The 26,394-nt window shown below is 42.5% G+C and overlaps 1 protein-coding gene across 8 annotated transcripts in view; it reads left to right on the top strand.

The window, feature by feature from the left end:
* TNIK (TRAF2 and NCK interacting kinase) overlaps window positions 1-24,571 on the top strand; it is a 287,935-nt gene extending 263,364 nt beyond the window's left edge. For 7 of the 8 annotated variants that reach the window (XM_081007748.1, XM_081007749.1, XM_081007753.1 and 4 more), the window contains 10 exons: window positions 2,590-2,754; window positions 6,707-6,821; window positions 8,416-8,586; window positions 9,754-9,897; window positions 10,916-11,050; window positions 13,856-13,956; window positions 17,148-17,297; window positions 17,636-17,795; window positions 18,057-18,196; window positions 18,446-24,571. In XM_081007748.1, the coding sequence (XP_080863874.1) occupies window positions 2,590-2,754; window positions 6,707-6,821; window positions 8,416-8,586; window positions 9,754-9,897; window positions 10,916-11,050; window positions 13,856-13,956; window positions 17,148-17,297; window positions 17,636-17,795; window positions 18,057-18,196; window positions 18,446-18,529 (1,365 nt within the window). In that variant the 3' untranslated portion in view covers window positions 18,530-24,571. Of the gene's footprint in view, window positions 1-2,589; window positions 2,755-6,706; window positions 6,822-8,415; window positions 8,587-9,753; window positions 9,898-10,915; window positions 11,051-13,855; window positions 13,957-17,147; window positions 17,298-17,635; window positions 17,796-18,056; window positions 18,197-18,445 lie in introns of those variants that run through there. The other variant, XR_013987026.1, reaches the window with a different exon arrangement.
* The last annotated feature ends 1,823 nt before the right edge of the window (window positions 24,572-26,394 follow it).

The raw sequence follows: 26,394 nt of genomic DNA on the forward strand, positions 1-26,394 counted from the left end.
CTGACAATTTCTGCCAGGCTTGTAATTCAGCAAAAGAAGCATCTGCGGTGACTTTTGCAATGGAGACAAGTCAGTCTGTTTTGTCAGCTGCCTGCAAAGGCAGAGACCAGAAGAGGGAACAAAGTGAGGTTGGTTGTTTTTTGCTAGATTATAAAGCATTTCCCAAGTTGCAGATGGAAGAGGATTTTCTTTCTCCGTGGAGACACATAGCTCTCGCTGATGCTAATGCGAGCTTTGCGTGCCTGTCAGGACAAAAAGATCTGTTAAGTCGTGCAGGGGGAAAAGCCGAGGCTGTTTGCTGCTGCCTTGAGTCACATAAACTTACTGTAGCCCATTTGAAAAGGGCACAAGGTGGAAAAGTGGCTCCTGGCTCTCATGACGTCAGAATACTGCAAAGTGGGACTTGCAAAGTGGGCACATGCCACATATCTGTCCCCCGATGGCCATGCCAAAAGGTAACGTCTGTGTTTCTACTTCAGAGTAGGTGTCAGCGGGGAGATGCAGGCAACCTGCTTAGGCATAACCTAGATACAGGCACAAAATGGAAACCACCAAAGGTCACGTAACACCATGGCAGTTATTAAAATAATGCTAAGTGATGTAATCCTTTCTCAATAATTACACGTGTTTTCAGTGTGGTAGATGGAAACCCAGCTTCTAATTGGCCCTGTCCCTGCAGCCAAGAGCATGCTAACAATGCACATTCAGCCATTGGGCTGGTTTGCACATATTAATGACCCTGTCTTAATGATCTTGGATGATCTTGGATAATTACTTAATGATCTTAATGATCTTGGATAATTACTTGGATGGTGGACTCAAGGGCATCCTGATCAAATTTGCAGATGACACCAAATTGGGAGGGGTAGCTAACACCCCAGAGGACAGGATCACACTTCAAAACGACCTTGACAGATTAGAGAACTGGGCCAAAACAAACAAGATGAATTTTAACAGGGAGAAATGTAAAGTATTGCACTTGGGCAAAAAAAATGAGAGGCACAAATACAAGATGGGGGACACCTGGCTTGAGAGCAGTACATGTGAAAAGGATCTAGGAGTCTTGGTTGACCACAAACTTGACATGAGCCGACAGTGTGACGCGGCAGCTAAAAAAGCCAATGCAATTCTGGGCTGCATCAGTAGGAGTATAGCATCTAGATCAAGGGAAGTAATAGTGCCACTGTATTCTGCTCTGGTCAGACCTCACCTGGAGTACTGTGTCCAGTTCTGGGCACCACAGTTCAAGAAGGACATTGACAAACTGGAACGTGTCCAGAGGAGGGCAACCAAAATGGTCAAAGGCCTGGAAACGATGCCTTATGAGGAACGGCTAAGAGAGCTGGGCATGTTTAGCCTGGAGAAGAGGAGGTTAAGGGGTGATATGATAGCCATGTTCAAATATATAAAAGGATGTCACATAGAGGAGGGAGAAAGGTTGTTTTCTGCTGCTCCAGAGAAGCGGACACGGAGCAATGGATCCAAACTACAAGAAAGAAGATTCCACCTCAACATTAGGAAGAACTTCCTGACAGTAAGAGCTGTTTGACAGTGGAATTTGCTGCCAAGGAGTGTGGTGGAGTCTCCTTCTTTGGAGGTCTTTAAGCAGAGGCTTGACAACCATATGTCAGGAGTGCTCTGATGGTGTTTCCTGCTTGGCAGGGGGTTGGACTCGATGGCCCTTGTGGTCTCTTCCAACTCTATGATTCTATGATTCTATCTGAGGAACAGGCCATGTGCTCTTGCACTCATGCCTCCCCGACATACCAAATTCAGTACTTCTACCATGATTTTGTAAAGCACCATTTTACAGAAACCGGAAGCCGTTCTTCACAAGCAAGGCTTAGACCAGCTTTTCCTTTAAAAGGTCTGTGGCCCAGTTCAGGCATACAGCAGTCCCCCTTTCAGCTGCCTGTGGGAGCATGTAGTTTAGGGCTGTAAGTGAAGGTCACATGGAAAGCTCTGCATGTGGCAACATGTGGTTAGTCCCCATACGGCGTGGCCCTTCTTCAAGCTGCTGTGATTGTACAGATAGAGCAACTACATGCACAGCAACTTGTGTAGAGGTTGCAGGTCATCCCATCATCTCTGCACCATTTAGATTGTGGGTCTTTAAAATACCTTTAAAAACTGTTAAATCTGTGATAATGCAAACAACATTTAAGTGAGAACTTCATGAATGACCAAGATGTTGTGCACTCCTGCAGGCGGATGCTGCAAAGCATCTGGCTCAAATATAAAAGCAATAAAACATCTGCATTCTGTCCCACTTTTGATAGCATTCACCTGTCGTATAAATAGTACAGAAGGGGCTCAGATGTGTTGTTTAGCCTTGTGGTCTTAACTATTAATAAGCATTCTTCTGCTGATGAACAAGGATGCCCTCTCCTTCCAAATGTGCTCTGTGTTTCATTCTCTCTAAATTTCTTCAGTGGAGATACATAGCTGCTTGCTGAGTCCGCGGGTCAAGAGGACAGCCAAGCCAAGGGCTTGTGCCTGTGCTTGCTTGGCTACATGAGTTAATATGTTACTCTTGGGGTTTCTCTCTCACACACTCTCCTCTCTTCTTTATAACTTGTGTCTCTGCAGACTTCTGGGGACAAAAAGCGCTCTGGCCACACAGCCAGCAATGGCTTTGCCGGCCATGTCAATCTTCCAGATTTGGTGCAGCAGAGCCACTCACCTGCCAGCACACCGACTGAGGGTCTGGGCCGAGCCTCCACCCATGGTCAGGAGATGGACTCGGTGGCAGAAGTAGGTAGCAGCAAGGTCCTCTGGGCTCAGGACCTGCTCCCTTTCTCCACCTTTGCTTTGCAGAAATATTAACAGCTTGCTATCAAGATTTATCTTGGATCTCCTCCCCGCTTCTTGGCTATCATTCTGTGTTTATGATTATATACATGACGTTGAATTTCTGTTTTAATCCATCAGCTGTTGAAAATGGTGGCAAAGAAGTAAGGGCATTTCTGGGTAAAAGCTTCCCTTAGCTGCAAAAGTCAGAAGCGAAACAGGAAGTAGCTTGCATACAAAAGGCACCTGTTATCAGGGAGGCACCATGGCTCAGCAGTAGAGCAACTGCTTGGCATGCAGAAGGTTCAGGTTCAATGTGTGGCATCTGCAGGTAAAGCTGGGAATGCCCCCAGTCTGAAATCCAGGAGAACCCAAGCCAGTGTAGACCAGGGTTTCTCAAACTTGGGACTCCAGCTGTTTTTGGACTACAACTGCCATCACCTCTAGCTAGCAGGACCAGTGGCCACGAATGATGGGAACTGTAGTCCAAAAACAGCTGGAGACCCAAGTTTGGGAACCCCTGGTGTAGGCAGTACTGAGCTAGATGGACCAAAGGTCTTATTCGGTATGAGGCAGATTCCTGGGTTTCTATTGTCTTTGCACAATCTGCTCTTCTCCTCCAGTGCTGGTCATGCTAGTGTGTTTGGACTGACTTCTATCCATATGGTGATCAGCACAGCCGACAGGTGTCTGGCATGCCAGCATTAAGCAGAATAATAATTGGAGAAAATCGGTATCTGGAAGGCATCCTGAATTAGTGTGATTCCCCTCAATTTGTTAAAGCCACACGGTTGTAGCAGAACCATAGGAGAGCAGGATTCTTTTTCATGAACATCATGACTTTTGTTTTATTTTTCAAAGAGCAGGTTTCTGGGCCTTAACAAAAGGGAAGAAATGGTTGCACATATATTCTAAAAAGTGGGTTGGTAATGCCTATTAAATCTCCCCGAAGCCCAAAGACAAACTCAGTGAGCTTTACCTACATAACTCCTTGTGTTGCCCTTCCCCGTAGCTAAAAGACGCAGAATAAATCTGCATGTAATTTATGCAGGCCTGTTTACAGATTGTGAGATGGCAAGTGAGGCATTGCATCACCAGAGTTTGGAAGTCAGCACATCTATCTCGTTAATAAAACCTCAGGAGGTCTAAATATTCTGCTAAACGTTCACTCGTGAACTCATTAATGCAATCCTTTTCTTCCCCAGTTAAGAGATAGTGCTCGCTTTTCCTGGAAGCCCAAGTGGTGCCCTCAAAAAACTGCTACCTTATGTGTACATTGAAAGAGAAGGAGGCTCTTTCATGGGGCTGGTTATCTCTTTACAGCAGGGAGGCTAGGCAGTTATCTAGGGTGACAGCTGCCTGGCTCCAGCACTCAACCTGGATCACAGACTTGGGTGGCTTTTGAAATAAAAGGAAAAGGCATAGAATAGTGATGATGGAAGGTCCCCCCTCCCCATTTTTCTGGCTTCTTTCTATGATGATGATGATGATGATTTATTAGATTTATATACCAACCTTCATCACAAGATCTCAGGGCGGTTCACAAGATAAAAATGCAAAGTAAAAGCACAAATAAATAGTTAAAACAAAAACAACAGAAGTCATAACTATAACATTGCTTGGGTAAATAACACAGCAGAAAAACAAGTGTCATGTCGTGGAGGAAATCCCTGCTTTTACAAGAATTTTTTTAAAAAAAATTTTATTTATAAAATTTTTCAAATATAAAAATAAAGGAAAAGCATTCCATCCAAAATTTACATCCAATTCTAATCTTTCTACTTTCAGACTTCCCTCAGTCTATCTGGAAATTTTCCATATTATCACAATTATTCACATTTCTTCCATCTATATTGTGTGTTTTTTTAACCATATTACTCTTAACAATTATTATAAAACAATATTTCTTTCCATTATTATCACAGAGCTTCTTGAAAACCTACAAACATTAATTGTTCTTCACATATATTTTTAATATACTCTGTAAATTTATCCCAGTCCTCGGTAAATCTTTGGTCTCGCCGGTTCTGAATTCTCCCCGTTAATTTATCTAATTCTGCGTACTCCATCAACTTCATTCTCCATTCTTCTTTCGTTGGGATATCTTCCTGTTTCCATTTTTGTGCCACCAGAATTCTTGCCGCTGTTACTGCATATAAAAACAACTTCTCATCCTTCCTTTTTATATCATTTCTTAGTATTCCTAACAGAAAAGTTTCTGGTTTCTTAACAAAAGTATATTTCAACATTTTTTTCAACTCATTGTAAATCATTTCTCAGAAACCTTTCATTTTTTTACATTCCCACCACATATGATAGAATGTTCCTTCTTTCTCCTGACATTTCCAACATTTATTACTAACTTTATACATCTTTCCAAGTTTGACTGGTGTTATATACCATCTATATAACATTTTCATAACATTTTCTTTTATTGTAGTACATGCAGTAAATTTCATTCCTTCTTTCCACAGTCTTATCCAATCATCAAATTGAATATTATAACCAAAATTTTTGGCCCACTGAATCATTGCAACTTTAACCTCTTCATCCTTAGTATGCCACTCAAGTAATAATTTATACATTTTAGATAGAATTTTAACATCATTATTCAAAATTTCTTTTTGAAATCTGGATTTTTCTTCTTGAAAACCTCTTTCCAGCATCTCTTTTTTAAACATCGCATTCAATTGGAAGTAATGTAACCAATCATACACATATTCTTTAACTTCTTCGTATGGTTTCAATTTCCATTTATTTCCTTCTTTTATAATTAAATTCTCATATGTAATCCAACTCCCCGTCATATTGATCTTCTTAACACTCATTACCTCCAATGGCGACAGCCAAAATGGGATTTTAAACTCTAATATATTTTTGTACCTATTCCACACTTCAATCAACGGACCTCGGAAAATGTGATTTTCAAAACCTTTATGCACTCTTTTTTTCTCATACCATAAATATGCGTGCCAACCAAATCTATTATCATAACCTTCTAAGTCCAAAAGGTCTGAATTTTCTAGCTTTATCCATTCTTTCACCCAGCAAGGACATGCGGCCTCAAAGTATAACTTTAAGTCTGGCAGGGCAAAGCCTCCTCTATCTTTTGCATCTGTTAAAATCTTAAATTTTATTCTGGGCTTCTTGCCCTGCCAGATATATCTTGATAATACTCTTTGCCATTCTTTAAATATCGTCACACCTTTAATTATTGGTATTGATTGAAATAAAAACAACATTTTTGGTAGCACGTTCATTTTTATCGTTGCAATTCTTCCCCAATGTGATAACTTCATTCTCCCCCACACTTCCAGGTCCTTCCTAATCTTATTCCATATTGGTACATAATTATTTTGAAAAAGATCAATACTCTTGGGAGTTAATATTATCCCAAGATATTTAACTTTCTTAACCACTTCCATCTCTGTTTGTTGCTGAATTCTTTCTAATATCTCTTGGTCCATATTTTTAACCATTATTTTCATTTTGTTCTTATTTAATTTGAAGCCGGCAACTTGTCCAAACAGCTGTCAAGAATTAAAGATCACAACCTTTGCCTTTGGATGCTAACATAGCAGAAGATTCTCAAAGGGGGGAAAAAGTTGTAAATATTAGTAGTTCATTATTCTGGATTTCCATAAATTAGTTATGCTAATTTAAATTGATTGTTACCTTTGCATCTACACCAGTCATTAAAGCCAATTTCTGCCTATTGCAGAGCCATTTTAGGGATAAGGCATGGGTACTAGCTAAAGAATTGGTCGTTTATACCTGCATACATTCAAATACCACCCATTCTGCCACTGGACTACAACCCTTGTGCTTTGAATGTATTATCTGTGTTGGTGTGAAGACTAAAACCTTATTATTACCTTCTTCTGATTAAATAATATATTTATTTCTCACTGGATAGTATGGAATGGGAAGTAGCACGAAAGCATCTTTCACTCCATTTGTGGATACCAGAGTATATCAGACCTCCCCTACAGATGAAGATGAGGACGATGATGAGGAATCGTCTGCCACAGGTAGGGAAAGGCAATGGGAAATGCTTGGGGTGTGAGACACTTGGTCCTGTTAGCATATACTTAGGCAAGTGTCAGCTCTAGGAAAGAGCATTTGAAAAATCCTGCACATGCTGGCCCGGCAAGTGTTCATAACAGCTTACAGCTTCTATAGTACCATAGCAAAACATCCCTTCTACAGCATTTAGGAAACGTGCTCAAATCTCCAGTGTTTTCCCAGCAAGAATGAGTGTCTGGAAAGTTGTGGGCCACATGCCAGCATGCACTGAATTTTATTCTGGCTACTGCAAGCCAAAGTAACCTTAGTGCATGGAGACTCTATGGGCCAGATTCAACTACCCCATTCTACTAGAGGGGGGAGTACAAGTATCCCACCCCCCCAGCTCAAAGGCTACCCCTCTCTGACCCTGCATACCCACTACCACCCACAAATCCACTCTGAAGGATTAGGGCATCCCCAAAACAGTGTGCCAGAGAGGAAAGGGGAGATGGTTCCATCAGTCAAGCAGTCATTGCAGAACGCAATCTTAACCCTACATTGAACTCTTCCTCCCTATATGTGCAAGACTCTGCGAGATTAGCTCAAATCTCATTTGAATTCACACAATCTCACTTGAGTTTTCAGTCAAAAATTTGAAAACATTAAATAACATAGAGGTACCCTGAGAGGAGGGACACGGGTGGTGCTGTGGAATAAACTACAAAGCCTAGGACTTGCCGATCAGAAGGTCGTAGTTCGAATCCCCACGACGGGGTGAGCTCCTGTTGCTCGGTCCCAGCTCCTGCCAACCTAGCAGTTCAAAAGCAGGTCCAAGTGCAAGTAGATAAATAGGTACCGCTATGGCAGGAAGGTAAACGGCATTTCCATGCGCTGCTGTGGTTTGCCAGAAGCGGCTTAGTCATGCTGGTGACATGACCCGGAAGCTGTACACCGGCTCCTTCAGCCAATAAAGCAAGATGAGCGCCACAACCCCAGAGTCAGTCACGACTGGACCTAATGGTCAGGGTCCCTTTACCTTTACCTTTACCTTTACCCTGAGAGAAGTGGGAAGAAGAAATCAGGGTGGCACATAGTTGGCCTCACCACCATGAGTATCCTGTCCACGTCATGAGGTTGAAACTTGATGGTGCTCCTCAAGCCCTCCGGCAAAGTTGGACTAACTGTTGCATCAGGTTCACCACAGATTCGAGCAACTTTGCCCTCAAAGGGTTTCACAAACCTTTTGCAGCAGGCTGTGCAACAGCTCTGTGCAGGATATTTGGCAGGAACCAATGATACATAGCTTGAGTTCTCCTCTGCTGGGCAGATACTTAGTTCAAAGTACTGTAGTTTCCTCTTGACTCCTTGCAGTGGTGCTGCATTCATTGTGCAGACAGAAGCCAAAATCAACACAGTCTTGAGGCCTGTGCAGAATTCCAGTTGAACCGAGTTTATCAGTAACAATTCCTCCATCTGTATGTTATCAGAGAGATATGGGGGAAAGCCACAGGAAGCAGCTCCCGCAGAGCTAAAGAAACACATGTATTGGCCCTTAGTAGCTGATAAAATCCCCGTTATGTATTCAGTAAAGCTGTTTCTGCATGTTTTCCTTTCCAGCATTATTTACCAGCGAGCTGCTGAGGCAAGAACAGGCCAAACTTAATGAAGCAAGGAAAATTTCTGTAGTAAATGTGAATCCCACCAACATTCGTCCTCATAGTGACACACCAGAGATCCGAAAGTACAAGAAGCGCTTCAATTCTGAAATCCTTTGTGCTGCTCTGTGGGGTAATCTGTTAATTATCTCATTGAATAGCAGAAATGCCGTCTGCATGTTAAGATTTATTTTGGTGCTTTTTAAGCGAGGCTCTGGCATAATACCAGGAGCTGAGGGGGTAGAAGCAAAACATTCTCTACTTAAGGTAGGATGCTAAACAGCAGCTCTAGACACCTTTTTCCTGGGGTTGCTATCATGGCACCTGTGGATTCAGTGGCACTCTTGAAGACTTCCTCTGGTGTTCTTGAAGCCTCAACACCATCCCCACTTAGTGCCCACTTGAAAAGTACAGAGAGCTGGTGAAGGAAGCTGAAAGAGTACGGCTCCTTACCATCTTCCTGTGCTTTTGAAGGCTCAGATAAGGCACCTGAGAGCATAGGAGGGAAAGGGGAGACATCTGGGGTACTGCAGGAGAAGAGAGAGAGAATGGGGACATCCCCCATCAAATCACATCTACCATCTGCTCCATTGACTGAATCATAAAAAAACTCAGATTGGGTGTTTTCCAGCACTGCCGTAGTGCAGAAGCATGACTCCGAGGCCCAGATTCTTACGGACCCTCACAGTTTCCACAAGAAATCCCTCAAAACCACCATCAAGTCACAGGTCACCTCTTTCTATGCAGATGTGCTCTGTGATTTGTTGGTGACTTTGCTGTCCAGAAATAATTATGATCTATGGGAATCTGTGCCTTGGATCAGTGTTTTTATGGTGCTGGCAAGAGGAGATGGGAGCCTGATTCCCTGGATAGCAGGGAATCATTGTGAGTGAGTGAAGTCAGAGGTAAGGAGGGGGTTCAAATAGCCCCATGTGGGGAGGGGTTCACAGGGCTTTGCAGGCAAGGCCTATCCCACTTTGGTGACCATGTCTCCCACCTTCTGAATGTTAAGAGTATGTCATAAATACCAATAGATCTCCTCTACCAGTGAACCAGTCAAGGCCTGTGCACATCCATCACCATCTAAAACTCTCTGAGCACAAACACGGTGGGGGAGCATGGCTGCTGGGCTTGTCATTGGCAAAAGACAGCAGTAGCCCACATAATCCCTCATCCCTTCAACATGTGGAAGGTTTCCAACCTTCATTGGGAGCCCTTGGTTGCTTCCTTTTAATGTTAACTAAAAAATGTCTCCATTCTCCTTAATTTCATCCGCTTCCTCTGCTTGCTCATCGTGCAGGTGTGAACTTACTGGTGGGAACAGAGAACGGGCTCATGCTGTTGGACCGCAGCGGGCAAGGGAAGGTGTACAACCTGATCAACAGGAGGCGGTTCCAACAGATGGACGTGCTAGAAGGACTCAATGTCCTTGTAACAATCTCAGGTATAGCTGTGATCCTGCATCAGTCTTTTCATTTTGCTATTGCTTTCTGACAGCCCAGTCTCGAAGTGCAGAGGATGGTGCAGGGCACACACAGAGGGAGGAGAAGGAGGAAGGTCCCGCTGTGCAAATAAAATTCGTTCTGCTCACGCAATTATTTAGTAGAATACCACCCTCATTTTTTTTATTTATTAAACTTGTTAGTTATTTGTTTAAAAATGAAGTTATGTAAAAATGCATCATAATATAGATACATTCACACAAAAACGCTTGCAAGCCACAAAAATATACAAACACCGCCACCCCCAGTAACAGCAGCAGAAAGCTTTAGCAGCATGCTAATAGCAAAACAACATATTCATAGTTCACCCAAAGCCTGGGGGAAATGTTTGGGTTTTTTTAACCTGGTGCCAAAAAGATGTCAGTGAAGGTGCCCAGCGGACCTCAGTGAAAAGAGTATTCCATAAACGGAGCCACAACAGAAAAGGCCTTCTTCCTTGTCATCATCTGAACATTTTTTTTAAAAACGCCCTAAGCGCACTGACTTTTAGTGCTCAGTTACGGCAATTACTTAAACATATTTTTACAGCAATATTATTCTGTATAGTCCGTAATTTTCATCCAACAGAGGTTGGCATGCTTACATACATTTTCATGCTTCACCTAACATAGATTTCTCTTTTTAAAACCCACCCTTCCATCTGAAAGGCCTTACCTCCAGACAGACAGTTAACCATAATACCGATGGGCTCAATTATAAGACATTTTAGCGTATAGGAAGACAACAGGAACACATGCAGAAATTAGCTTCATTCATATGGCTTCGGTTTAGGTGCAAGATTAAAGTTCCAATTAATATTTCCAAAATTAGCCTTACTCAACAGAAAAGAATGCAATAGACAAGCTGGCATCAGACAATGTATGGATAGGATAAATGGCATAAAAAGCCCCGTGTAGCTGTATTAGCGTCCAAGTTGATCCAATGATGAATTGTATCTTTATCGGTTCCATGTTTCAACAGGAAAGAAGAACAAGCTACGAGTTTATTATCTTTCATGGTTGAGAAACAGAATATTACACAATGATCCTGAAGTAGAAAAGAAGCAAGGCTGGATCACTGTAGGAGATTTGGAAGGCTGCATACATTACAAAGTTGGTAAGCACAAGACCATATGCATAAGTGCAGTATCACACTAGCAGGAAGCTCTCTTAATGCTAGGCATGCCTGCTGGTCAAAGGCGCTTGGGGACTCTGAATATCCTTGTGCTGATTCCTGCTATTCCCACAGGCAGACTGAGGTGTAAAGGGTCAGCCTTCCTTGCACAGTCAACAACAGTGAATATTGCATAAAATGCTTGATGCCTCTTTTCTTTGATACCTTTCTATGGCACTAAATCAACAATGGAGAAAATAGTTATGCCTAAGCATGACTTTAACTGTGCTCAGAGTGGGAGGTGTGGTGTTGTCTAACCATCCCTGGGCTTATTTGATAGTGGAACAAGCCCCAGCATATATTAATGTGCTCCACAAGTTCACCCCATCTGATTTTTTATGAATATTGCATGGATTGGGCATACATATAGAATCACAGAATTTTAGAGTTAGAAGGGACCCCTGTAAGTATCTAGTCCAGTTCCCTTCAATGCAGGAATCTCAACTAGATCATACATGACAGATGGCCATCCATCCTCTGCTTAAAACCCTCCAAGGAAGGAGAGTCCACCTCTCATGGGAGTCTGTTCCAATGTTGAACAGCTCTTATGGTCAGAAAGTTCTTCCTGGTGTTTAGTCGGAATCTTCTTTCTTGTAACTTGAATCCTTTGGTTCGGGTCCTGGCCTCTGGAGCAGGAGAAAACAAACTTGCTCCATCCTCCATGTGACAGCCCTTTATTAATATTAAATATTTGAAGATAGTTGTTATATCTCACCTCAATCTCTCAGCATTGGACTGGTGGTCATTCATGGACTTTTGCTGCAGTGTGATGTCCGATACACAGATGTGAAGTGGGGCCAACAATGGGATGAGCAGGGATCATCCATCTTTCCCGCTACTCCTAGGATGTATACAGTTAATGTCTGAATAGGACTAAAGGGCAATATCATTCAAAAAGCTAATAAACCAGTAGTTCATTTTCTTCTAGATGTTCAGAAGCCATCTCCCTCATGTATAACACAACTAGATTTGGGGGAGCCCTAAATCAAGAGTGGGATGCGGGTGGCACTGTGGGTTAAACCACAGAGCCTAGGGCTTGCCGATCAGAAGGTTGGCAGTTTGAATCCCCGCGACGGGGTGAGCTCCCATTGCTTGGTCCCTGCTCCTGCCAACCTCGCAGTTCAAAAGCACGTCGAAGTGCAAGTAGATAAATAGGTACCACTGCAGTGGGAAGGTAAACAGCGTTTTCGTGCGCTGCTCTGGTTCGCCAGAAGCGACTTAGTCATGCTGGCCACATGACCTGGAAACTGTATGCCAGCTCCCTCAGCCAATAATGCAAGATGAGTGCCGCAACCCCAGAGTCGGTCACGACTGGACCTAATCGTCAGGGGTCCCTTTACCTTTTTTAATCAAGAGTGAATCCACTAACAGTTGTTTTCTAAGAACTTTAGTTTCGAAACTAGTAGGTTTTTCCAGGCTTAAACCAGCTACAGTGAAAAAAAATGTATATTGAAGGGAAAGCATCTAATAAATGAAGTTCCATTGGATGGCTCACACATACAGATTTATCACCCGCTGAGTCCAGCACTAGCTGGCTCTTAGCACGTGTGAATAAGCCAAGAAAGTCAACCACCAGCTAGAGCTTTGTATTGCTTCACATCATCTGAAAGGCAAAGCTTTTCAAGCCAATCAGTTTGTATATTCAGCTGCCAGTCACCAAGTGTTCATGTATGAATTCTTATATTCACCTTATATATGAGGCAGTTTTGTGCCTAATGTTTCCCAGTGGACATAACTAATATAAGACTCCCATATGCTTTTAGTACCAGAATAAGAATTTGCACAAATGTCAGCTATATCGTATCAAAAGCTGGGTAGTAGCCAGTGTGCTCCAGTAACGGTATGAAATCCCCTGTGATCCAGCAGTGAAATAAATTATTTTTCCTGGTATTGGATGGCAAATAAGGATGTATTTATTGCCACGGTCCTAAATGCTTACATTTCAAAATATTACTTGAAGTCTTTAATTTTATGTATATTCACTTAACACAATTAAATTATTGAGGTTATGCTTCTTGATTAATTGCTATTTGTTGAAAAGTACTAGAGAATAGCTGTGAAAACGGAACATTGCAAAAGCTTTAATGCTTAAGAAAGAAAAACATACCATGCAATCATTTTCCTTTTGGCTTAGCTGGCTAAAATCTGGTAGATCAAAATTTGAATCAAATGTCCTCTGTTATATGTAGAAGATTAATAATTTTTACTTAACAAATACTATATTTTCAACTTGGCATTTAAAGAAAGTTTTGAAGTATCACAGTCCTAGCTTAAAATATTTATTTATTTATTCATTTATTTATTACAAGGATAGTAGGGAAGGGTCACATTGCCATATTATTCATCTCAAATCCTGTGAGGTTAGTTTCCTCCCAGACACGCATGTTCTTTCCAAAATACCTGCGCTTGCGTTGGTGGTGGTGAGTCTCTTCCGAACTACTGTCGTAATTGGAAGCATGAGTGCCACCATCTTTAATTTGCTGCAGTGGTGGTGTGGCAGCCATGCTGTGTCACATACATGCAAGCAAACACAAGATGGCTGCCCCTGTAGCTAGAAAGCACCATCCAGAACTATGAAGAACCTCAAATCAGTCCAAACTATCAGGGGAATTTGCCATTTGGCCTGTTCTTAAAGACAATACTTCTACTGACAATATGGTTTCAGCAGCTCTCCCTTGAGATTAAATCATTCGGTTTTGTCTTGAGTGAATTGGATGTTTTAAAAATTTAGTTTTATTTCAATTTTAGTGAAATATGAGAGAATCAAGTTCTTGGTGATTGCCTTAAAGAATGCTGTAGAGATATATGCTTGGGCTCCTAAACCATATCACAAGTTTATGGCATTTAAGGTATGTTTTGTGTTGTTACAAAAATATTAGCATTATTCATACATTTGTTCATGTTTTTTATCACAGATAAGAAAATCTGTCATTCACTTCTGTTATCTATTCATCTGTGGCATAACAAGGAACTTAACCTATATCTCTCTGTGTGGCAAACCTCTGCAAAATTATTAGAGCTGGTTCTCATTCCCATGTTAGACATACCAGCATATTTACAAAGACCACAGATGGTTATGAACCAGTGTTTATAGAACAGCAACATCCTGGTGCCCGCCAGATGTTTGGGACGACAACTCCCATTAGCATAGAGGGCTGGGGCTTATGAAAGTTGCAGTTGAAAACATCTGGAAAGCTCCAGGTTGGGGAAGGCTGGACTAGAGCCACTGTGTGATGCATAAATAAAATCACATCAGTCTACCCTGACATCCAGGTGGGCCTGTCCTGCCAATGGGCCTACAAGTCTATGAGGAATCTCAACTAAAGCATCCATGACAGATGGCCATCCAACCTCTGCTTAAAAACCTCAGAGGGAGTCCATTCCACTGTCAAAACAGCTTTCTGTCAGAAAGTTCTTCCTGGTATTTAGTCGGAATCTCCTTTCTTGTAACTTGAAGCCATTGGTTCAGTTCCTGTTATCCAGAGCAGGAGAAAACAAGTTTGTTCCATCTTCCATGTGACAGCCCTTTAGATATTTGAAGATGGCTATCGTATGTCCTCTCAGTCTCCTCTTATCCAGGCTAAACATGCCCAACTCCCTCAACTGTTCCTCATCAAGGCTTGGTTTCCAGACCCTTGATCATCTTGGTCACCTCTGCACATGTTCCAGCTTGTCAATATCCTTCTTAAATTGTGGCACCCAGATGTAATTTCTACATTCCAGTCATGAGTCTCACCCCACCGGGTTTCAGTAATGCCTACCAGGTCATATTTGCCATCCTGTACTAAAATCTCCAGTTCATCTTGCTTGTTTCCCATACTCTGCATTTGTGTAGAGAGAAATGAAACCACAAGTCGTTCCCTCCAGTTGCTTCCTTCTTGTAGTTTCCTGCTGTTTAGCAGGTTTCTGGAGTACCACCTCAGTTTCCTGTGCTTCAGTGAAGCTATAATCCCCAGTGCCAGGTGCTCTTTTGTCATCAGTATTGTTTTCTCCCACCCCTCATGATTTAGTGTGCTCTCCTGATCAACTTTGTAAGACTCTTAGCAAACACATTTTTGCCAACCGCCATGAGATGCAACCCATCTCTTACCAAAAGTCTTTCCTTAAGGAAGCGGACACCATGGTCCAAGAAGCCAAACCTTTCCTGATGCGCAGCCAGTGGTTTACTTCCAGTATTTTCCTCTCTCTTCCTGGGCCACAACCTTCAACAGAAGCGAGTGATGAAAAAGCCACCTGTGCCCCAAGGCCCTTCAGCTTCCTACACAGAGTCTCATAGTCCCTTTCTATACGTTGAATGCTGTGTCTGGCAGTATTGTTGCACCCACATGAATCAGAAGGAAGGGGTTGTGGTCAGCGGGTTTTATAAGACTTGACTTTATAATGTGAATTTTTGCACTTGGGAGACAGCATACCTCCTGGGACATCCTGTTACCTCCACACACAGCTACCTCTGTCAGCTGCCACCACCACATATCTCTTCCTCCTCTGGGAGTGGCAGATATCGTTCTGAACGCTGTACCTCCCACAGTCACCTCTGTGTGTTCTGAGGTCTGCAACTCCTGTCCTTGTTCCTCTGGCCCAGAATCGGTGTCCAAGGTGAGGGCATGGAATCAATTTTGCAGCTTCAGTGACACAGCATGGCTCCTGACAGTCCTGCTTTTGTGTGTCACGTTCCTCCAGGGGTTCGTCTCCTGCAATGGGTGATCTTCCTCCTCCTCCCTAGTGACACCCCCACCCCTACATCACTCTGTTCAGGACAGTCCGCTCTGCTCTAGCGAGAAATTCCTCATCTTGCCTGATAGCTTGGATAGGTGTGCCTCAAATTGCTGTCCCTTCTCTTCCAGCAAGGCAGCCAGCTTGCACTTCCTGCTGGTGTCGTTTTGTTCATTCTCAGGCAGGAAGATAAACATGGCACAGAATTACAGTTCCCTGAAGAAGCTCCCTTATCGTCCATGTCTCTTGGTTTTGTGTACATCATGCTGCCATGAGACAGCACTCCGGGCCTTCTTCTCAAATTGTCCTCGCAAATGCCCCTGTTTGCAAGTCTTGGTCGTGTGTTTCCAGAGGCTGCAGTCAGCTAAATGGAATTGCCGCTGGCTGCTAACTTCTCCCCCAAGTCACTTCCTCATTCAGCCTGCCTTCCTCTCAGCAGTAGTACCTCCCCCTCAGACTATGTGCTCTAGCAGAGCACACAGCCACAAACCAAAACAGCTCAGACAACCAACCAGCCTTAATCCCAAAGACACAATCTCACTCTTCAGTTTCCTCCACTGGTCATTCGCAGTCGCCCCTGTTTACAAGTCCCAGTCACAAGCTCCTGGTCACAAGCTTCACCACAATTTCAATCAGATTTAACCCTGTTTTACTATGTGTTGGGTTCCAGCCCTGATGCTTCCTAACTTTTTTTTTTTTACTTAAATGCAAATATAAAAATAATCCTATTGAAATAGGCATGCTGGCAAAAAGGATTAATCCAGGGTTTGGATGCAAGATTCAGGGGGTTCTAATGTCCATCTCAAAGAAGAGGTGAGCTTTACAAATCTTGAATTCTTTGAAACTTGAATTAAATTCAAAATCAGGGAAGAATTCCTGGATTATCCCTCTCCCAGCCGTCCTTGCAATCAGCACCACCCCTTTCAAATTCCATTCACAAGCTGGGCTGGTAGCACCAACAACTGGAGTGGTACAGCCACAGGGAGAGGGAAGTCTCTCACTTCTAATCCCGCCTGGTGCTTTGTGCATTGCATAAGAGCGTACCAGGACAAAAGCCCCCAGGTGCTCTTGGGAAATGTAGCTTCCTGCTGCTTAAAAATTAAAAGGCCAAACATTCCACTGAAACTTTGCATCTTCTTGTAAGTTACCAACAGGTGAAGAGCTAAATTGATGCCCTAAATGTGTGAAAGATAACCTAGACAGCAAAAGCAACAAGGACACATTTTTAAACAGCAAATATAAAATACTCTTGTTCTTACCATAGCATGCTGTGCATTTATTTCCATTTTTCCCCATACCACAAAATTGACTGAGGGGTTTTTAAAAGTCTTTTGCAGATCTCCAGCACAAACCATTGCTTGTTGACCTCACAGTAGAAGAAGGTCAGAGGTTAAAAGTCATCTTTGGATCGCACACTGGCTTCCATGTTATCGATGTGGATTCGGGGAATTCATATGATATCTATATACCATCTCATGTGAGTCTGAGGCAGCGTGGTGGTGCTCTGAAAACTTGATTATACAGTATGTATAATGTCTATTGAAACAGGGTCCTTGTTAAATTTCCTTTTTGGTGGGCACACCATAATGCGTAATTTGGTGAGTTTCTCGCATTGCTGAGGAGAAGGCTGCTATGCCATGAGTTGTCCAGGAACCCACAGGTTGTATGGGCTAAATCTGTTTATGGGTTGGTGGCAAACATTGGTTTGACAGTTTTCTGAGAGAAGTTGGCAAATGCTGGAGAGAGCTGGTCTTTCTTTGTTGTCCTGTAAACTTGATTTAATGCTGCTTTTGGGGGGTTCTGTCCTGTATGCAGATTCAGGGCAATATCACACCTCACGCCATTGTCATCTTGCCCAAAACGGATGGAATGGAGATGCTTGTGTGCTATGAGGACGAAGGAGTGTACGTTAATACCTATGGACGCATAACAAAAGACGTGGTACTCCAGTGGGGAGAAATGCCCACTTCAGTGGGTATGTCAGTTCTTCCTCTTCTCCTTAGCTGTCAATAAATTCAGTGTGAAGTGAGAATCCTCAGCTGCAGTTGGCTATTTTCCTAGATAATGTAGTCCTCTGCGTTTCCTGTGATGAAACCATCTGTGGCTTGAGCCTCCAGCCTTAGGACATAATCTTTTAGACATGGTAACTTCCTGCCAGGTGTGGCACGTGGTAAAAGCTGCCTTGGCCCAAATGTTTTCAGTAAGAACAGGTTGCCATTTGCTTGTTTTCTTTCAGCCTACATCCACTCCAATCAAATAATGGGCTGGGGCGAGAAAGCGATTGAGATACGATCAGTGGAGACTGGGCATTTGGACGGAGTATTCATGCACAAGCGTGCTCAGCGGTTAAAATTTCTATGTGAAAGAAACGATAAGGTAGGTCTGCTCTCAGATGATCTGGAAACAACTGATGGGAGAGCATTTGATGCCCCTTGTAAAAGCAATGTGGTCAAGCCATTAATAATGCTTTTAACACCTGCTCTGAGACAAAAAAAAACAAAATAAGATGTGACATAACAAATAAGCAAAATGTGTGAATGAATGAGGAAATGAAACACATCCCATTTACAAGTTCATATGATGATTTTACAGTTTAATAGAGCAGGATGTTTCCTTCCCAAACAGGTATTTTTCGCCTCGGTGAGATCTGGAGGAAGTAGTCAAGTTTTTTTCATGACACTCAACAGAAATTCCATGATGAACTGGTAACAAAAGGGCCCTCGGGTGCTGACTTTGACACCAAGATTTTTTTAAGTTTGAAGAGCATTGGAACATGTGGACTAACACTGTAGAGGCAGGTGAAGAAGATAATTGTGGAACACGTTGCTTCCTTCTGTGAACACACTCGCACTCACGCAGACACGCTCCAAGAATACGACACACCTTTCTTGTTGTGGTTTAGGAATGGAGGTCTACTCAAGGTCACAAGAATGCAACACGGTATTTGGGCAGAGATGGACAAATGCGCAAGAGGTTTAGCAGAATAAATCTCTTGGAAGTCTTCAGTTGAAACTGTGATAGAGCTGTGGGTCACACAATTTCATTTTGTTTTTTAAACATTTTCCTTGTCCCTCTATTTGTACAAATGGGGACAGATCTAAGTGTCAAGCAGAGTCTCTGTTTTTAATTTTGTCTGCCTGCTAGCATCAAATATATAGTATGTTGTAAGGTTACCAATTAAAACTGGTGAGAGACAGCACAATAAATGTATCATTTTATCTTTGTGTTGGGAGGCTTTAACCATAGAGATGGTTAACTTTTGTAAAACCTTTTGCCTTTTCCAACATTTCTGTGTTAGTTTTGCAAACAGGTCGACAAATTTCAAACGAGAGAATGAATTAGATCCCCCCCCCCCGAACCCTTCCTTTTGGGAAATCTATTCTAAATGGCTAACCGACTAGCCTTAGATTATTATACAGTCAAGGTACAAGTATATTTTTCTTGTCAACCTGTCAGTCTATACTACAGTATGGATCTTCATATAATGGTGCTCATTGAGAGAAAAAGCAGTGCCATCCTTGGCAGTCATTCCCAACTTTGGCCTTAGCATTTTCTTGCCTTTCTCTAAAGCTGTAATGCGGAAAGTCTCACAATAAAATTGCAGGTTGAGAAACGAATTGAACTAGAGCAAGATTCTGAAGATTGGCTGGAAAGTGTACCTAACTGCGTCCAACTTGAATGCATTGAGCCTAGGTCCAACCTACTCTGTACAGTTGTACTTTGCTTTTCGGGGAAGGGGCGGGGATGATCCTTGTAGATACTGGTGTGTGTTTTTTCCCTTCATGAAAATCTCCAGGAGCCAACAGTATTTAATCCTTTGGAAGACGGAAGCCCCAATTGTTGATGGACATTCGCCCACTTCCTTGTCTGATGGTGTCCTGTTTTCCGAATATGAAAAAACTTCATGAGATCTTCATCCCGTGGTGCAAAGAATAGGAACATTGCAAAAGTGTGAGATAGCAGATTGGAAGGACAGTTTTGTTGGCCTAGAACCTGACACTTAGATTCATCTGCCCATCCCTCTTTGCTGCCCACCTATATAGTGAACACCAATATGTGTGCAGATGTATGTATTTAGTTGGGGTTAACCTGTGTCCTTATATGCTTTGTTTGAATTATTTCCAGTTTTAAGGAAGTTATGTGCAACATTTCTACTATCGCCAAGCATGGATTCCCCATTAGTCTATGGATGTAACATAATTGGATCTGTGTTGCTGTTTTTAACCTACCTCATTTTATTTTTGTTTCAATTAGCTTTTCCTCATTAGCTCCAGCAGACACCCAGGGAGTTTGACTGGCCAGCTTCAAAGTATTAAACAAGAACAGTGTCTTAAGTAATTAGCAGTGTTTGGCCAGTTCAGGCCTCTTTAAAAAAGCAGAAAAGGACTCTCACGCTGCCTTCTTCCAGTTTTTCCGTCAGTGGTTCCACAGTTCCCGTTGTACAGGCCAGTCGATACTGCCAATGGCCACAATATGCATTGGCTGCCAGCAGATTTGTAATAGGGTTAGAATCATGCCAATGTACGGCTGGCATGAACCAGAGCCATGTTGCGGAAGCCGCCATAATTCGCCCAATCGCAGTGGCTCAGAAAGAGTTGCTATAACTGTGCCAATCCCAGGGGCTGTGTGTACAGCCCCCACATGGAGACATGATCCCAGCTGACTTGCCACAATCTTCCTTCTTTGTGTGTTCAACCTGAAGGGAGCCCGCATTGGTCCCCTACCCCATGCCCTACCTCACTACTTAATGATACACTGGTGTATCAGGCTAAGTTTGCTTCTCCATAGGAGTTGAGCCCAGTTGGAGTCCTGCTATGATGCAGCTATCCAAGACTGCCTGCTTGAACAGTGCACCCTTGTCTTGCTTCTTACGCCAATTTCCCTTTAAGATCTCCTTGTGTTTGGTGTCTCTCCTCAAAAAGAAATGGGGCAGGGAGAATCATTGGCATCCATCTTTTTAGACAGATATCGTTTTTGTTTCAAGCCCAGGAGTGAGGCTGCTAAGCTGGTTCCAGCCACTTGCTCCCCACTACATTCACAAAAGGGGTAATAATTAAGAGTTGTCTCCAAAGCTGTTCCTACACAGAGTAGACCCATTAAATTTAATAGACATGGCTAACTGCAGTCCATTAATTTCAGTGGGTCTGCTCTGCGTAAAACTTAGTTGGATGCAACCAACTGGATTTTTATTTTTGCTTTTTTTTTTTTTTTTTTTAATGATATTTATTAAAGTTTCACAAAGAAAGAATCACATCAACATATGTTGATATGATTCTTTATTTTTGCTTTTGGACTCTGCAGCCCTCTTACATTAACCTCTAAACAACAAATTACTAATTTACAGTCTAAGTAAATATTTCCATTAGCTAACTTAATAAGCCTAATCTATGCATAATGAAAATGAGTAACCTCAAACAATACACTTTGACCCCATTGTTTTTTCAAAGCCTTCCCTTCCAACACAGACAAGCATTCATCCCGTGGTCTCGCTTGCTGCTCTTGCAATGCAAGTGGCCTATTTTCAGCACCTTCCCTCCTGATAAAGCTTTTACCAAATGAATTGATGGCTGAATATTAGTTGATTCTGTTCACAACACTGGGATTTATGCAGACCCCACCAGAAGGCTAGTGCAGAGAATTGCAACACTGGGCACATAATTGTTTATGTTGCCATCTTACTGACTCCTTTACATAGGTTAACAAGAACACAACCGGGTGACAGTTTAATTATTTGAGAGTTTAATTATTTGAGCTCTGAACTTTGACCAGTCTTTTTTCTCCAGTTCCTACTCCCAGCACATATGAAAGAAAATATTCTAGTTCTTTCCACATTTCTAGTATCCCAGTGAGTAATTCGTATTAATCCTTTGTATTCTGACAGGTCATGTACCATCTGCCCATCAATTCATAACAATTTTCTCTTACTGTCGTTGTCAATGAAAATCTATGTGTGTTTTTTGCCAATTAAATTTTTTATTGAATTTCACCATTTTGTTTAACAAACTGACATCAAACTTAGCATCAAATTTAATACACTTTTAAAAGTTGACTCCCCGCCCTTCTTCCATGGTGTTTTTATTCTCAACCTTTTATGCTGCTTTATACTTTTATCTATTCCACAATTCCTTCATTACAATTAGAATTAATTTTCTTCCGCAGCTCATATTTCAGTCCTGCCCGCGATTCCATTTAACGTGATATTTTCCAAATTGTCCAAATAAGGGTCTCATTCTTCCATGTGAAATTCACCACTTGATCTCTTCTCTTGCCCTCACCTTTGCCATTTCCACATAGCCCATTGTTTTCCAAAGGTATTCCCAGACTTCCAGTGGAATATTCTCTCCAATGTTTTGTGCCTCTTTTATCAGGTAATCCTTGATCATTTTGCTTCCCCTTTTCTGAACCCTGTTGGAGGTACAGTATCCTTTTAGAGACTAGGCATGCAGAACTGGACACAGTATTGCAGCTGTGCTGACACAATCAATTTTTATCACAGCCTTATGATAGTGGCAGTTTAATTTTCAATTCTTTTCCCCATTAGCGTGTGTGTGAAGTTAGGCTTCGTTTTGCCCTGATCTACATTTGGTGTATACTGAATCATATTGTCCAGTTTACTGCCCATTCACTCACTTTGGAGCGCCTCACAATCCCTTGAACAAGCCACTCCTTATTTTCCCTGCAGTCATGAACGCACAGAAGGGGAGCAGCGCCATGTGTTGACTGTGCCCTTCTAGGCCAAGGTCTGCAGGGGGAACCGCCTTGTGGCAGGAGTTGCATGAAGTAGACCAGGCTCCTTTTCAGACCTTTGCAAGATGATTGGAGGTCAGAGGGCCATAGCTGGCCACTGGAATGGTGGGAACATGCATTGTCAGGGGCCTCCTGATCTCCCTCCACACAGAGTTCTAGATATATTCTAGCACAAGAACCTCAGAATTGACAAAAGCCAGGTGTGTCCATAAACTAGACAATTAAACCTGCAAAGGTGGTGGTGGTGGGAACCCACGAGACATCTGTCACTACAGCGTAATATATTTCAAGATTTGTATGCCACTTAGTCATCAAAACCTTTTAAGTGGTATACATGAAACAATATGAGATATACATTTAAAATACGTATTAAATTGGATGCTAAAAGCAAGTTGTTCAAAATGTAAGTAAGCAAATAAATACATTAAAAAATAAAACAACATGTCAAAATCACATGTTTGGATAGGCTTGCCCTAACAAACATGTTTTTAGGGAGTGCCAGAAACAGGCACCTGCCTAATAACATCAGTGAACAGGAAATGCCATAGCATATTGGAAACATTGATCCCTTGTAAGTGCAAATCAAACATTATGTGACACTTATCAAAGTACCAGATGTGCAGATCAAAGCTGTCTAGTGGGCATATATGGGGTAAGGGGATCCTTCAAGTTTTGATTTATTTATTTTCTGGAGGCAATTCTATACCTTAGTTAAACTGATAGAGCAGAGTTTGGCAATATGCCCAAGCTTTTATGCACATTTCAAACCAAGAGTTACTACTGAAGTATCAGAATCCTCTCACATCTTACTAGTCCAGGACAATGGATCATCTTTCTTGGTAACAACAATAACAACAACATGGCAGCTACTGGTCAAAATGAGATGCTTTCAGAGAAAGTGCTCTGCGTGATCTGTCCTTTTCTTGTTCATTATCAACTTAACTTATTTTAATTATTAATGCATAAATTTCTGTAGCGCCAAAGGGAAAGAAATCTTTTCAAAGCTGTGCACATAAAATTGAAACTTAAAAACATAAAAAGGCAAAGATCAGAAGAACATAAAAACTGGGTCACATGGCCGGGTAAGCTTGTGTAAAAAATTATAATAACAAGCTGGCATCTAAGGCTAAACACGGGATTGCTGTCTAATACACAAATGCAATGCATTCCACCGGTGGGTTTTTCCTAGAAAAATAGGTGCCAGGACTGACCAGGAAGTTGTTACAGTAAGTGTCACACTTTTTTACAACAAAAAACAATGTACCTTTCAGTACCCCCTGGAAAAAAGCACTGCATTCCACAATATAGGCCTTACTGCTCCTTGTGGCTGCCACGGCGGACAGTTAGCAAGGCTTCTCCAGCAGATCTCAAAGAATGGTCTGGGGTGTATGGAGAAAGGCAATCTTTGAGGTAGGCTATTCCCAAATTTTAGGGCTTTATGTGCGAACAGCAACACCTTATGTTTGGCCTGGTAGCATATTGACTTACAGCAGTCCAAGGTTCCTTGACATTTTGAGACTTGAGGATATCTCTTTTCTGAGCACCAAGAGCCATGGATAGATCGCTCCTATGGGAATGTCTTAAGGCTTGAAACCCTTCTTTTTCTCCCCCCAAACACCATTGGCCTTTCACAACTTTCCATGCAAAATAAGTTCCAACCAATGAAGCTACAACGCCTGGGCAAAAACTCTTTGACTTGGGTCAGTTTTAAACTACTGCCTCTTCAGCCGGCTTCTTCTGTTCCCTATATGCTCCTTGTGTTTCTTCCTACTGCTGTAATGAGAGGACCACATGGGGGGACGGGACCCACATCTATTCAGTACATCAAATTGAGCAATAACATTTCCAACTCAGTCAAGCCACTACTTGTAACTGCTGGGGACTGGTAGGATGAGTAAGAACAAGCTTCCTGGCTAATGGCAGCTGCCACCAGCTCTTTTATGTCTTTGCTGTGGTTACCTTTTAAACCGGAAGCTTCTTATTAAATTATGTTGAAAACTTGAACCGCCTGCCTGTTATATATTTCTTTCTTTCCTTAATTGGTGAGTTTCAAATACACCATTTTAAATAACTTTTGATGGGAACCTTTAGGTTGTTCGCAACCATCTGTTTTTATACAATTTGTAGAATTTCTCTGAGGAGAACAGAAGCTTAAATGTTCTTTTTCTGTGTTCCACTTGCAAAAGTCGTAACTTTGTGATACAGAGGGCAGGGATGGGGAGAAATTCGATTCCGTTTCCACTTAAAAGCCAAACCTCCCTAATTCTGTCTTCCGGAAACAACACACAAAACTAAAAGCAGCCATTCTTCAAAATTCACTCTTTAAATTTTTCAATGCAATTCTCCAATCAAGCAATGTACAGTGGTACCTCTGGTTAATTCATTCCAGAGGTCCGTTCTTAATCTGAAACCGTTCTTAACCTGAGGTACCACTTTAGTTAATGGGGCCTCCCACTGCCGCCGCATGATTTCTGTTCTCATCCTGAGGTAAAGTTCTTAACCCGAGATAATACTTCCGGGTTAGCGGAGTCTGTAACCTGAAGTGTTTGTAACCCGAGGTACCACTGTATACAAAAATGTATAGGTTAGTGAAAATAGCATACAGAATGCATTGAATTGTCAAAAAATGTGTTTGGCATATGGAAGAAGTGTATTAGGAGATAATTCGCACTCAAATGCTGACAAATTTTCATGGGGCCTTTTTTTTTGGGTGGGGGAATCCACAATGATGTGGAAATCTGGAGAACTGAACATAAGATTGGAAAAATGAGAAACTGGTGGCTCATCCACTTTCTCTCGTCCTGCTGCTTCTCCCCAGGAAAACTGCTCTTTAGCACTCAGTTGGAGCAAACAGCAATTTGGATTTTCTCTGGATTTACATTTGCTCTGATTCGTCCCTAAAGAGTGGGTTTTCCCTGAGAAAGGAGCGGGGCAAGGGGGAATCCGCTCAGACCCTTGCCTAGAAAGAAGCACAAGGCAAGCAGGAAACCATGGACCCATGCTTTCTAGGCATAAGACCAGTGGAAGAGTAGACGAGCCCCGAGAGAAACCATCACTAATGGAGACTCAGACTTGCCCATTACATGAGTCACTTGTATCATCTCACAGGCTAAATTGAGAGAATGGGCAGTCATGGTTAACATCCTCTCTCATTGACAAAGTAGACTAGAACTGCCTGTTAGGAGCTCCTCAGTAGAACTGAACCATCTTCCCTTCTATCTCTTCGCTATGCAGGGGAACCTGTGTCCCTCCAGTTGTTGCACTACAACGCTCCTCAGTCTCAAAATGGGCATGGATGACAGGAGTTGTAGTCCAGCAACACAAGCGCCTCATCCCTGTTGTAACAGTACGGGGGGGGGGGGGGGACAGGTGCCAACAGGCTCTTCAAGCAACTCTCTGTCTCCAACATTCCCGCTGGTGAGCCCTCTATGAAGTCTGGGCAGTCGTGATGGGGACTGCTATACACAGGTAGGAACTTCCGCAAGGCCATACGCAGTGAGCACATGGGGTTGGGTTGGAGTTTCTCTTTCCCCACAATCCAATAACGTGGAGCAGGAGTGGGGGCTATTGCAACACCCATCATACCATAGGTAATGTAGTTTGGGGCGTTGACAGTCGTTTTACCAAGCAGAGCATGTGGCTCAAAGGCAGCAGCAACTGGGGATCGACTCGCCATGCAAGTTACATAGAGAGATGCATTATACAAAGTCAGGCCATTGGTCCATTTAGCGCAGTGCTGTCTACCCTGACTGACAGCAGCTCTCCAAGATTTCAGACCGGCCTTTCCCAAACTTACCTGAAGATGCCAGGTATTGAAGCTGGAACCT

The sequence above is a fragment of the Podarcis pityusensis genome (genome assembly GCF_964106645.2).
Source record: "Podarcis pityusensis genome assembly, chromosome: 5".
NCBI lineage: Eukaryota > Metazoa > Chordata > Lepidosauria > Squamata > Lacertidae > Podarcis > Podarcis pityusensis.